This window comes from Onychomys torridus, chromosome 2, assembly GCF_903995425.1.
Source record: "Onychomys torridus chromosome 2, mOncTor1.1, whole genome shotgun sequence".
Lineage (NCBI taxonomy): Eukaryota > Metazoa > Chordata > Mammalia > Rodentia > Cricetidae > Onychomys > Onychomys torridus.
This window is the reverse complement of record NC_050444.1, coordinates 116,123,410-116,136,559: the sequence shown is the minus strand read 5'-3', so window position 1 is coordinate 116,136,559 and position 13,150 is coordinate 116,123,410. Positions and strand designations below refer to the sequence as shown.

Here is a 13,150-nt window from a genome sequence, read left to right as displayed (position 1 = left end):
TTCACGCATGTAGCTGCTGGCTTGCTGCCAGACACTTGGATGGTTTTGAATTTTTTTCTCTGCAAACATGATAGTGACGAACAGATTCCAGTATATGCATCTCCCTTAGTTCCTTTGCTGTAGATCCAAGGCCTTAAAGGCCAAGGACAGACACATATCTTTAAAGGGTTTTGCTGCCAGTTACTACAGTTACCCAAATAGTTGTATAAATTTACAGTTCCCCCCCAACCCCCGACTGCCATGACAGTGTTTCCTCTACTGTGTTCTCCCCAGGTCAAAGTCATTGTGTAAAGAGCAAACAACAAAGGTTAAAAACCCCATGACAATGCACTGTGACTTTCAGGCTTCCCCAAAGAATGGGAAGCCTCTCTATCCTGTCAGCCCGTTCCTTGCTCTAATCATTCTGGCAGCTTTATTGGGAAGCCTCCAGATAGTGGTCAGAGGCAATTGAACCTCCCTGGGAAGAGTCTTGCCTTCAGCGTGACATTAAGGATTAAGTCTCTCCTATCATGTGTACAATTAGGGCTTTTATTTAACCAAGTCCAACCAAACTGGGTCAGTTTTTAGGAACCAGGGTGTAAATCATGCATGCATGTCTGTGAAGGTTCTAGTGGAACCTGAGCCTGACATGCCGTGAGCAGTAGAGGCTCAAGAAGAGAGCAGGCTGTGGCAGGATTCCCCTAATCCTCTCTCCTTTCTTCTGGAAGATGATGATAATTCACTACGTCTCTAAATACAGGCTGGGTGGACATATTATGTTCTTATACAAGCTACCTTTGTGGCCTTGGAAAAGCAGTTTTTTGTTTTTTTGTTTTTTTGTTTTTCTGTCTTTCTGTCTTACACACTTTATTAGTCCTCGGAATGGGGACAAGTAGCTCCTGTCTCTCCTGCCCATTACTGTTTGCCATTGCCGTTGATGGGCCGGTTCACATGGTCGGGGGAGGACAGGAAGGCCTTGATCTTGGGCCGGGCACTGAGACGTGCCACATAGGCAGAGAGCAGGGGGAAGCTGTCCAGGCAGCCAGGGGCCAGGACCTGGTGGATCAGCAGCAGGTCTAGCAAGTTGTAATCGGCAAAGGAGATCTGGTCACCCACGATGAAGGCTTTACCTCCTTGGTTCTGGGACAGCAGGGTCTCAAAAGGCTTCAGGTGTCCAGGCAAGGCCTTCACATAGTCATCCTTGCCATCCTCGTATTTGGTGTAGATGAGGCTGGCATATTTACAGCGAAGGTCTTCCACCCCATCATTCACCATATCCACCAGAGCAGCCTCCCTCTGGTCTTTCCCATAAAGCCCAAAGGATCGTCCCAGGTGCCTCAAGATGGCATTAGATTGGTACAGGGTGAGATCTCCATCCTCAAACTTGGGGAGCTGCCCATAGAGATAGGAGGACTTGAGCAAGCCTTGCTTCCAGGTATCTATGGTCACCACCTCCTCCTTCCAGCTCTGGCCCTGGTCAGCCAGCAGCATGCGCATGGCCTCACAGCGCCCTCGAACTGGGAAGTAGATAATGGAGTACCGAGGCATGTTGTGTAGACGGAGGCACGGACTCCGAGCTGTGTAGACTGAGCTGCGTAGATCAAGCTGCATAGACCGTAAAGGATCTTGGGTGCTGGAAGTGAGCCGGAAAAGCAGTTATTAAACCACTGCCAAATCTCTATTATCATATCTGCAAATTGGGACTGTCACCTATCACTTAGGGCTTTCTGAAAATATAGATCATACTTTGAATTCTTTAAAAAAATAATTTATTATTATTATTATTTTATTTTATTTATTTATTTATTTATTTAATTTTTTTTTTTTTTTTTGGTTTTTCGAGACAGGGTTTCTCTGTGTAGCTTTGCACCTTTCCTGGAACTCGCTTTGTAGACCAGGCTGGCCTCGAACTCATAGAGATCCGCCTGCCTCTGCCTCCCGAGTGCTGGGATTAAAGGCGTGCACCACCACTGCCTGGCTTTTTTTTATTATTTTTAAGTGTGTGTCTGTGTAGGGCTATATGCATGTGTGTGCAGGTATGAGGGCCTCAGAGGCCATGGATCCTTCAAGGAGCTGGACTTACATGAAGTTGTGAGAGGCCCAGTGTAGATGCTGGGAACTGAACTCCAGTCTCTACAAGAATGGCATGCAGCTAGGCGGTGGTGGCACACACCTTTAATCCGAGCACTCAGGAGGCAGAAGCAGGTGGATCTCTGTGAGTCTGAGACTAGCCTGGTCTACAGAGTGAGTTCCAGGACAGCCAGGACTGTTTCACTGAGAAACCCTGTCTCAAAAAACCAAAAAACCAAAAAACCAAAAAAAAAAAAAAAAAAAAAAAAAGCATGCATTCTTTACAGCTGAGCCATCTCATCAGCCCCTTGAATTCTTACAATGAGTATTCTAATTCTTACCATGATTGAATTTTTGGTTTGTTTTTTTTTTTCTAAATGAATTGTTACTTTTTTTTTTTCTCTGAAGCGATTTTTGTAGACTGTTAGTTGATCTAAAGCTTGAAATCAGGACAGCTGTTAGTTGGTTATCCATACTAAACATCTAGACTTTGGAGTTACTACTTAGACCTCCAAAGAGAAAACACCAATTAAACTAAGAATTCTCCTTTCAGATGTGTGCTTTCATAGTCACATGACAATTCTAATATAAACCTCTATCAGAGATAGAACATTCTCCACTCCTGAGAGTTCCTACGGCACTGGTGTTTGTCATTTGTGGGCTTAGAGCACCCTGCTTCGACTTCTTGTCAATTTATGAAAGGCTTGTACAACTTTACAACAAAATCCAACTGTCAGAAGACCCATCTGCCTCTGCCCCTAACTCTATTCCGTTGTTCGTTGGTTTTCTGTCTCTTTAATTAGAAAACACTCTGGTCCAGGGCAGACATTTCCAAGCAGTAAGAAAATGTCACAACACAAGAGTCACTCACTACACAACAGCTCTCACTTAGGGTTATTGAGTACATACCAGATGCCAGCCAAGTCTCATGTGCATGAATTCCATGTACCCTGTCTTTAGCCGCTGATGAAAAGGATACTGTTTCCCATAGTGCAGAGGAGAAAACTAAGCCTCCGACAGTTTGGATGACTTGTTCAAAACCAGAGCATATGAGACCTGGTCTTCCTGACTTGGATCTCTTGGGTCTGTTTTAGATCTCTGAACATGGACTCTTAAGATTTCAGTGACATCAATGATAAATACAGCAAAGGGAGAAATGGTCTTTGGAGTTGGGAGCTGGAAAGAGAACTCTGTAGACTATGCAAACTGAGCAATACGTTCCCTGTACAGTTAAAGAACTTTCTAGAGATTATACCACTGTAGACTCTAGCTAAGTAAGTACATAAATGTCTATCAGTTGCTATAGCTTTTGTTTTTTTAAAATTATGTCTACTATCTGTTTTTATTACTTGAAAAATTGATCATTTATAATTGTATGTATTTATGGTATGCAAAGTAATGTTATGATTTATTAATTCAATATGGGATAATTAACTCAAGCCAAATGCCAAATCTATCACTTCAATGACATCTTTTTAAAAAGCTATTTATATTATTATACTTAGGTGTGTATGTTTGTGTGGGGTTTGTACATGTGAGGCCAGAAGGAGGCATTGGGTCTCCTAGAGCTGGATTTGTAGACAGTTGTGAGCCACCTAACATGGGTACTGGGAATAGAACTCAGGTCCTCTGTAAAAGCAGCAGGCACTTTTAACTACTAAGCCATGTCTCTAGCTCCAACACTTGTGTGTGTGTGTGTGTGTGTGTGTGTGTGTGTGTGTGTGTGTGTATTGAGAACATTTGAAATTTACTCTCAGGAATTTTGAGATCAATGATACACTATTATTAACTAGATTCACCATGTAATGCAGTACATTAAAAAAATAAAAATAAAAATGCTCCTTTCCTGAGATTTTGTAAGCTTTGAACCATGTCTTCCCGTTTTCCCTAATCCCAGCCTTTATAGACAGGATTTCACTCTTGCTTCTGTGAGTTTGGTTTTTGGACTCCACGTGTAAGTGAGGATGTGCAGTGCGTATCTTTCCGAGTCTGGCATACTTTGCTTAGCAGGACTCCTTCCAGGGTGTCTGCAGTGACAGGATTTGCTTCTTAACACTAACTAGTTATTCCACAATACACACACCACATTCTACCCATTCATGTAGCTATGGACTGGTAGATACCCCCCTTAGTGATAGTGTAGCCCCAGGCCAAGGCACGCAAAGGGAGAAGTCCCAAGACTAGGAATGTTAGCTGGAGGAACCTGGTTTGCCGTGTTCATGTCTGATGTTAAGTGACTTGCTCTTTTAGGGGAACATTTCTTTGGACTTGTTTTCTGTTTGATCTCTTATACCCCCACCCCTCACCACAAGGGAGACACATTTGAATGAACTGTTTTTGTTAATAGGAATGTTTTTTATCATTTCACATTTGCTAGGTGCCAACAAATAGCCAGGCCCCGGTTGGAACAGAGAGAATCAGTTTCAGCGTGAGGTGCTTGAGGCCAGTTCTCATGCCCTCTGCCCTCTGTGTCCTCACTATGCCCAGTATTTGTCTTTGAAGTTAAACAGAGCCTGGGCCTCAGGACATAACATCAGGAGGAGTTAGTACTGGGAAGCCCAGCTGGCCAGAGACCATCCGTAGGGTCTTGGCGGTCATGAGCCATCTTAGATGGAGAGCTGGGTACTTGGCAGGAGGGCACAAGAAGAGGTAGAGAGGGAGGGAGCTTGGATGGTTCCTTTTGAAAAGAAGTAAAGTGCTTGCTCGGTCTAGAAATTTATCTCTGGAGAGTCGGCTAGGAGCAGGGAAAGGGTCCATGCTTAAAATGCCAAAACGTACCCGGGCAGATTGATTCTATGCAGCCAGTATCAATCATGCAGATAGATTTTGCCACAAAATACTCCAATGTCCTTTTTTCCCTCTCTGACTTAGGCGCCCAGATGGTGAGCGAACAGTGAAGAATGGTGGGCATTTGAAGACATCTTAACTGAGGTGGAGGAGCTGAAGCTAAGTAGGAATTTCCCAGCTTCCTATCTCAGCATGCATGAAAAAGTGTCCTGCGCTGAGCTCCCGGGAAGTGGCTGTCCCCACGGAGCTGTCTTCTGGGCAACAAACGCAGGGCTGTGGTGTTCCTTTCAAGAAAAAAAAAAGGTTCAAGACAATTACTTTTGTTAGGCAGGATCTTTTTTCTATTTGGTTTGGTTTTGTAGATACTCAGCTTAGTTGGTCTTAATGTATAAATGCCACTGAAAGTTTTGAAATGTTTTTAGAACTAAAACAAACAAACAAAAATTTTAAGGTTATAAAAGCAATCTATGACTATCAAGTATAGGAAAGATATAAGAACACAAAGGACAAATTATTAATCATACTTCTACCTTCCTAAAATAACCACTAATCACGCTTTGTTTTATTTCCTTCTAGTTTTTCCCAATAAATAAATACTCTCAATATCTTATTATTTTTTATTTATTTTCCTGACACTGGAAATTTAGTTTACCAAGTGTGGATGATATGTAAATCACGTAATCTACAAGACAAAAACATGTAGATCAAGAAAAAAAGTAGGCTTGTGCTTTTAGCACTGGGGAAGCAGAGACAAGGAAATTTCTGTGAGTTTGAAGCCACCCTGGTCTACCTGGCATATCCTGGGCCATAAATCCAGGGCTATGTAGTGAGACCCCCCCCCCCATTAAAAAAAAAGGCTGGATTCATGGGATTGGTTTTATAAGTTAATCATTAGTGGTGAGATTGAAAAGTCGACTGTCCCAAGATTGTTCTACTTCCCTTTAATCAGCAATAACTACTCAAGTTGCAACATTTGATACAAAAAGAAAACAGGAAAGAAAGAAAAGCTGCATGCACTTGCTGACAATAAGGAGTCTCCTGTCATTTAGCCTTTCAAACTGTCAAAGATAGAAATGAGAAAGCACAAAGGTTGAAGCATTAGTGACCACAGCAAGGCCACCAGACATGAGTCAGCTGCAAAAAATGCTCAAACTCCTTTAAAAGCTCTTTGTCATGGTCCAAAAAAACAACATTTTTAGTGTTTTCCTTTGACTCCACATCCCGCTATTGAAAGTACATGGCTAATTATTATCTGAATGCTATCTATTATTCTCGTGCCCCTCTGGTTCTAACCGGATGTGATCCAAATATGGCCACAAACACATTATAGTGTGCAGTGAAATCAAAAGAATAAGATAGTTCTGTTTTTGAGGGTTTATGACATTTTCTCTCCTCTTCATTTTGAGGCCTGGACAATAGCTTGACTGTTGTCTATTCTAGGCAGCTGTGCAGAATGGTAAAGATTTGGAGATCTTTGTGGGCAGTAGAAAAATTGAGCCTTTGTATACTTTTTGTTCAGTATATTCTCCCCAACACCCATGTGTGAGTGTTGGATTCCGGGAGAGGCAGCAGGCTAAGGGAAGTTGGTGAAGATCTAGAGGTATTTGAAAGGATGAGCCCACAAAGTTCTGAGTCACACTGTGCCCGGCCAGTCATCTGGAGATGCATGGAAGGAATTCTTTCTCTACCTCTGTCTACTGTGGGAGCTGCACTTGCTGGTTTAGAGAGAAAAACACATGACCAAGAACCAGAGGAAAAGTTAGGAATGAACTCATCATTTCAGTCCTCAGACAGTGGGGTTCTTGGTCACTGCACCAACAGTTTCAGGAAGGAATGGAACCACACAGGAGACGAGAAGGTGGATGCTGATGCTGTGTGAAATGACTAAGCAGTGAGTCTGATGACTGGTCACTTGGCGCCACAGTAGAAAAGGTAGCAGCTGAGTCCCCAGTGTTCACATCAGAGTGTTGATGTGCCATGCTGTATCCTGTATCTTCATATCTGTCATGTTCAGTGTGAGGGCAAGCCACCCTAACATAGCATCACTTGGGGTGTGCCCCAGAGTGTCATGGAATCAGAGACAAGAAATACCATTCAGATCTACAATTTTTCTCCATTTGTCACTGGAGAGTTATTTCTTTTTTTCAACTGAGATATTATAACTTTTTAAATTTAAAATTCTTTTTCAAAACTTTCTTACATGAGTACTATATTTCATAAATTCTACCCCATCTCTACCCCTCCAACCCTTCCCATGTCCTCCTCCACTCCCTTCCAAACTTATGACTTCTTCTATGATTATTAACATTACACACACCCTAACTCATCCACACAGCCTACTGGCTCCATTTAGGGTAGCTTATATGTACCTGTGTTTAGAACTTACTGCTTGGGTCTGGATAACCTTTCAGGACCTTCTCCCTGGAGAAAGCTGAGTCTCCCTCTGTTGTCTGTAGCTCTTCATCTAGGGTGGGACTCTGTGAGATTTTCCCTGTCCACATTGTCAACTGGAGTCGACATTACCCAAATGTATTTGAAAATTATTTCTCGAAGAGATTTAAGAATCTAGTGTCAGGGCCATAAAGAGGACTTAGCATGTTAGAGCACTTGCTACTCCTGCAAGTGGTTCTCAGTTCCTGGGGGATCCAACCTTCTGGCCTCCACAGACACTATACGCACATGGTCCACATCCAAATATACAGACAACTACTCATACACATAAAATAAAAAATAAATATTTAAACAATCCTAATATCCTTTCTTATCTCACTGTCATGACAGATGGGAAATAATGATAATTAGTAATAATAGTAATTAAATGTGGATGAGACACTTCTCTTTCTTGTTTGATTTAACTGTCACGATCCACAGCTGGTCAAAACATGCCATGCCTAAGAAGATGCAACATGTCTAATGGCCCCAGCTACCCTCAAACCTCAACTCTGACCTTAATGCATCACCCCCAGGCTGAGCCTGTTTCCTTATAGACTAGGAGCACATTCCCACCTCAGGCCTTTGTACATGGCATGCCCTCTGCCTGGAATGTTTTTCCCATGAGAGTTTGAACAGTTGCTCTTTCATTTTGTCTGGGTCTCTGCTCAAACTTTGACTCACCAGTAGAGGCTTCTCTGATAGTCACAAATCAAATAGTATCCCTGCCATTCTGCTCTCCATCACTACATCATTTTTGGTTGCACAGACCGCTACAAACCTCATACATTTGCTATTGTCTCTCAAACTCTGTTAAAACCACATCTTCTGGGCTGGAGAGAGATCCCAGTGATTAAGAGCACTTTGCTCCTCTTTCAGAGAACTGTAGTTCAGTTCCCAAGACACATGCTGGGCAGCCCACAACTGCATGTAACTTCAGCTCTACAGGATCCAACACCTTCTTCTGACCCCTCTGGGCACCAGCACACATGTGTTCATACACATACACATAATAAACAATAAAATATATCTTTAAAAAAAATCCAAGTTTCCTGAGGCACAGGCCTACTTCTTCCTCCCCTGGACTCATTCCCAGTGCCGAGGATAGTGCCTGGTAGACATGAGATGTTCACTGTATTTGTTGACTGAAGGGAAGAAGAAAGAAACAATTTCAGCTTAGTTACCTACCTTGCCCAAGATGAGAACCTGGGGCAGTGTAACGAGGCAGCAAGGAGGTTACACTGGAACCGAACTCCCAAAGCTAGATAGAGCTTAGCATCTACAATCTCCTGCTCCAGCCCTCTTTCATTGGAACGCGGCCTTTTGGTACCCACCTCCGACTTGAACATAAATTATGTCATGGCAGGGATGAGCAACACAATACCATGGCCATGAACGACAGACAAACTTGCTCGTGGCATCTCAGTGTTTACCGTGCCTGCCCATCAGTCAGCAGTGGCACCCGGCCCACGTCCTGGAAGCCTCTAAGCCAGGTGGGGAGCTTGGGGGGATGGGGCACTGAGGAAGCTCTCACTGTTTGCAGACAGCTCTTAGGTGCAGGTTCACATCAGCTCCTAATCCTGTGCAAGGTACTTAGCTCAGCACCGGGTCCCCAGTCTCAATACATGATAATTCAGTTTCCTTACCCACCACAATGCGTCCAGTTCCCTATAGACCCTGCTTCTCTATTGGCTCTGTTACCCCAGGAGTCCCAGATAAACCCTATGTCATTCTAGTCCTTGCTGCCTCTTTCCTGTGGCAGTGTGATCACCTGGTCCATTCTGACCTCTGATATGGATGTGGAGGCCCCGAACACAGGCTTACATCATCTTCACAGATATTTTACCATCATTTCAATCTTCAGGCAATCTACCTTGGTGTGCTCTTCAAGAAAGGGTATGGCTCATTTCACTAAAACTTTTTCCCTGATCCCAAGAAATTCATGTTTTTCCCTTCTACTCTTTCTATATTGGAATGTTGGAAAATTCCTCTAATAGTCACAAATGTACACACTCTGTTTCTGGTTTCTATGAAAAAAAAAAAAAAAACATGGTTATTTGAGTTACTCAGCCACTTAAAAACTGTGTGACCTTGAAGGAATTACTTTGTTTCTCTGATCCACAGGTTCTTTTTGTCTTGACCTAGGATAAATGTATAATGTTGTGGAATATTATTTTTTTAAAGATTTATTTATTATTATTATGTATACAGAAAAGGACGCCAGATCTCATGACAGATGGTTGTGAGCCACCATGTGGGTGCTGGGAATTGAACTCAGGACCTCTGGAAGAACAGTCGGTGTTCTTAACTTCTGAGCCAGCCCATGGAATATTATTTTAAGATGTGTTAGCATTCAATTATGCTGTGGAATATTTAATGATGCAAGGACGTGTTACATTCTTTTATGTTGCATTTGTTTAACTCTGTAAAGCTGTGTTACTTTGCCTGCCTAAAACACCTGATTGGTCTAATAAAGAGCTGAACAGCCAATAGGGAGGCAGGAGAGAGGATAGGCGGGGCTTCCAGGCAGAGAGAACAAATGGGAGGAGAAATCTAGAAGAGAAAAGCCAAGAGTGAGGGAGGAGAAAGAAAAGGAGAGGGAGAGGAGGATGCCAGGGGCCAGCCACCAGCCACACAGCCACACAGCCATCCAGCCATCCAGCCACCCAGCCACCCAGCCACACAGCCACACAGCCACCCAGCCACCCAGCCACACAGCCACACAGCCACACAGCCACACAGCCACACAGCCATACTATGCCAACCATGGAGTAAGAAGGAAAGAAAGATGTATAGTATAAGGAAAGGTAATAAGCCCAGAGGCAAAATGTAAAAGAAGAGAAATGGGTTAATTTAAGTGAGAAAAGCTGACTAGAAACAAAGCCAAGCAAAGGCTGGGCATTCATAAATAAGAATAAGTCCCCATGTATTTATTTGGGAGCTGGGTGACAGGCCCCCAAAGACAAAAAAAGAAAAAAAGAAAAGAAAAATGAACTACACACACACACACACACACACACACACACACACACACACACACATCAATAATTGAAAAGTTGTAAGTGGCATTGTGCACATAAGACACAATAGTCCCTGATAGTCACATGACACACAAGGAAGTCAGTTTTGTGATGAAGACACCGATGACAGTGATATTGGGAAGCCAACCTTCACAGTCCTCCGTGCCTCCTGTGAATTGTGTCTTAACACCTTCAGCTACCTCTGTTCCTACAGAAGCCTCTTGCTATTCTCAGGGACACAGAGCTCAAGAGTGGCTCTCAGCTCTGCCTCTCTTTACCTGATCCACGCTGCAAGATCAGTTTCTTTCTTCTCCTCTCTTCTTACTTCAACCAACTTCACAACTGACTCCAACAGCTGTGACCTCTCTTTCAGCACTACCTTAGCCTAACCATTGTTAGGTCTCAAGGCCACTTTTACCCTCCTTCCTTTTATTTCTAAATGTCTATGTAGACTGGGGAGATGGCTCAGTGGGTAAGGCATTCCTTGAACAAGAATGAGGCCTTGAGTTCAAATCTCCCAAATGCATGTAAAGGGCAAACTCCATAATGTGTCTATCATCCCAGTGCTCCTGTGACAAAATGGGGGACAGAGACAGGATGGTCCCAGAAGCTCTTGGACTGGTTCCTCCGGTATACTCAACAAGCAACACAAAAGTTCCCACCTGAAACAATCTGGAAGGTGAGGATAGCACGTGAGGTTGTCCTCTGACATGGCCACATTCACACACATAAAATACAAACATCTCACGCACACAGCACACACAGCACACACACACACACACAAAGGGTTAAAAAAATCTTCAAATACCCTCCACGGCTTGTGTGAGCCCCAGAGAACAGGAGGTGGCTCCCATTCTGTCACAGGCACAGGCACAGGCCCAAGTTCAGTCTACCTGCAGCTGGTGATGGCGTTCTGTGTTGTGTTCCCGCTCAGGTTCTCTTCCCTGTCGTCACCCTGTTCTACCTGGCCACAGTGGCTTTGTGTCATTGTTTTCAATGTGATGAGCTTTGGTTCCTTCTGTAAATCTAGGCACCAGTTAAACGCTTGAGCCACAGAAAGCATCTGTGTGCTTGTGCGCAATCTGAAGAACGCTCTTGGTAGTATATTCCCTCTTGACATCTTAAATAGGGAGTTGGACCTCCCTCCTTCAGAGCACTGCTTTCTTTTTTAAGATCACAATTTAAATTTCTTTCTTTTTTAAAATAAGATTTTGTACCTCTTTCATATATTTCTGGCAAGTTTCCCAGGCTTTGAGAAATTAATTTTGGCTATTACCTTAGCACGGAAGAGAACTATCTTTCACTTTATATTCATAATCTCTGTTTTTTTCTTGTATCTAAATTCTATTAACTCTCCTAGCCCATTTCTGCTTTAGTTTTAAGAACACTAGCTAATGTTTGTGTAATGTTCTATGCTTTTAAAAGTGTATTCCCAGGTCCTTTTGAGCCTAACACCACTGTGAAATAAGCAGGTACATTTTAATTCTAATTTAACCAAAGGGGAAAACACCTAGCCATGTCCCCAGAATGAGTGATTCGTGTTGGAACTCCTGACCTATGGAGATCAGAGCCTTGGTCTTGAACCTGGCTTTCTGATTCCAAATTGTTTCCCATCATTCCGCACTATCTATTGGGATAGGCTCATCCCATGATAGTTTTAAATGATCTGCTTCAAAGGTCAGTCTGCTTCTTTTTAATCTTTCTTTTCTTTCCTTTTTTCTTTTTAAAGTGGTTGAAATCATCTTCACAAGTCAGAACTCTTCAGAAACACAGAAACAACAGAAGGCAGGTAAATTGGGCAGACAAGAAGATCTCTATAATAAGGTTTGCATCATGTTTATGAAGGACAGACCTGACTCTAAGCTATTCAGGAAAGCTGAATGTAATTCAAACCTGAAGGCTCAAGAGTCAGGAGGCCAAAGGGGTAGTAAGTTCTGATTTCATCCTGAGGGGCCAGCAGTGGGAGGGTTGATTACTGGGGGGAAGGAGAAGCTGGGGTCCCAGCTCACAAAGAGAGATCCCGTTGGCTTTTTTTTATTCTCGTTGTTCTATGTCGTATCCACCCACATTGGGAATGGCAGTGTCTGAATCAGTGTACTAATCTAATATCTTCTAGAAATACCCTCAGAGACACACTAGAAATAAAGCTTTACTGGTCATCTGGGTATCCTCAGCTCACACATGGAATTGCCCACACCACTTCATAAAGCCATTACACACACACACACACACACACACACACACACACACACACACACACACCTTGGTTTTGCTCTTTGCACCCACATCTCTATTTTGTCTCGGCTCAGCTTTCACTGTGATCTCCAGGCAAGTTTCTTGACTCTCCAGACTACACCAAGTTGTCCCTGTGTGTTCGTTCCCATAATCCCTGCGCATTCCAGTATGTAGTCCTCCTGTGGTGCAAATGTCCCTGTCCTTCACCATAGCTCCAACTACAGACGCATACAAAGAGTCAAGACAGGGGCCAGGCTATCAAATTCACTGCTGTGAGCCCAGAGTCTATCATAATGCCAGGCACCAGCAGGCATTTATCAAATAGTTGTTGGAAAGAATAGATAACAACAGGAGTGAACAATTTCTCTGTGTGGAGACTCAGAAGAGGTCCCAAAGGATGTCTTGAGGAAGGTTTGCTTTATGTATTCCATGAAGGCATATTCTACAGGGTGTGAACACAGCCAGTCTTGAAAAGGCGTGTGTCATCCTTCTTCAATTTCTCACATGCAGAGCAGGCCTTGTAACATGACTCACGAAGGGGCCTTCTTCAGTGATGAAGTGCTTCTTAATTGTTGATGACTCTGGCTCAGGGCTATGGCTGTTCATGTTCTTACAATTTGCTTATGGAA

The 13,150-nt window shown here is 43.2% G+C and overlaps 1 protein-coding gene across 1 annotated transcript; it reads right to left on the bottom strand.

Annotated features, from left to right (window-relative positions):
• Positions 1-829: 829 nt before the first annotated feature.
• Positions 830-1,564, bottom strand: LOC118578270 (glutathione S-transferase P). The gene has a single exon (XM_036179072.1). It carries the CDS (start codon positions 1,525-1,527, stop codon positions 895-897), a length of 633 nt encoding a protein of 210 aa, XP_036034965.1. The 5' UTR covers positions 1,528-1,564; the 3' UTR covers positions 830-894.
• Between the last annotated feature and the right edge of the window lie 11,586 nt (positions 1,565-13,150).

Coding starts and splice junctions, on each gene's coding strand:
- LOC118578270 (XM_036179072.1), bottom strand. CDS start 1,527: ATGCCTCGGTACTCCATTATCTACTTCCCAGTTCGAGGGCGCTGTGAG.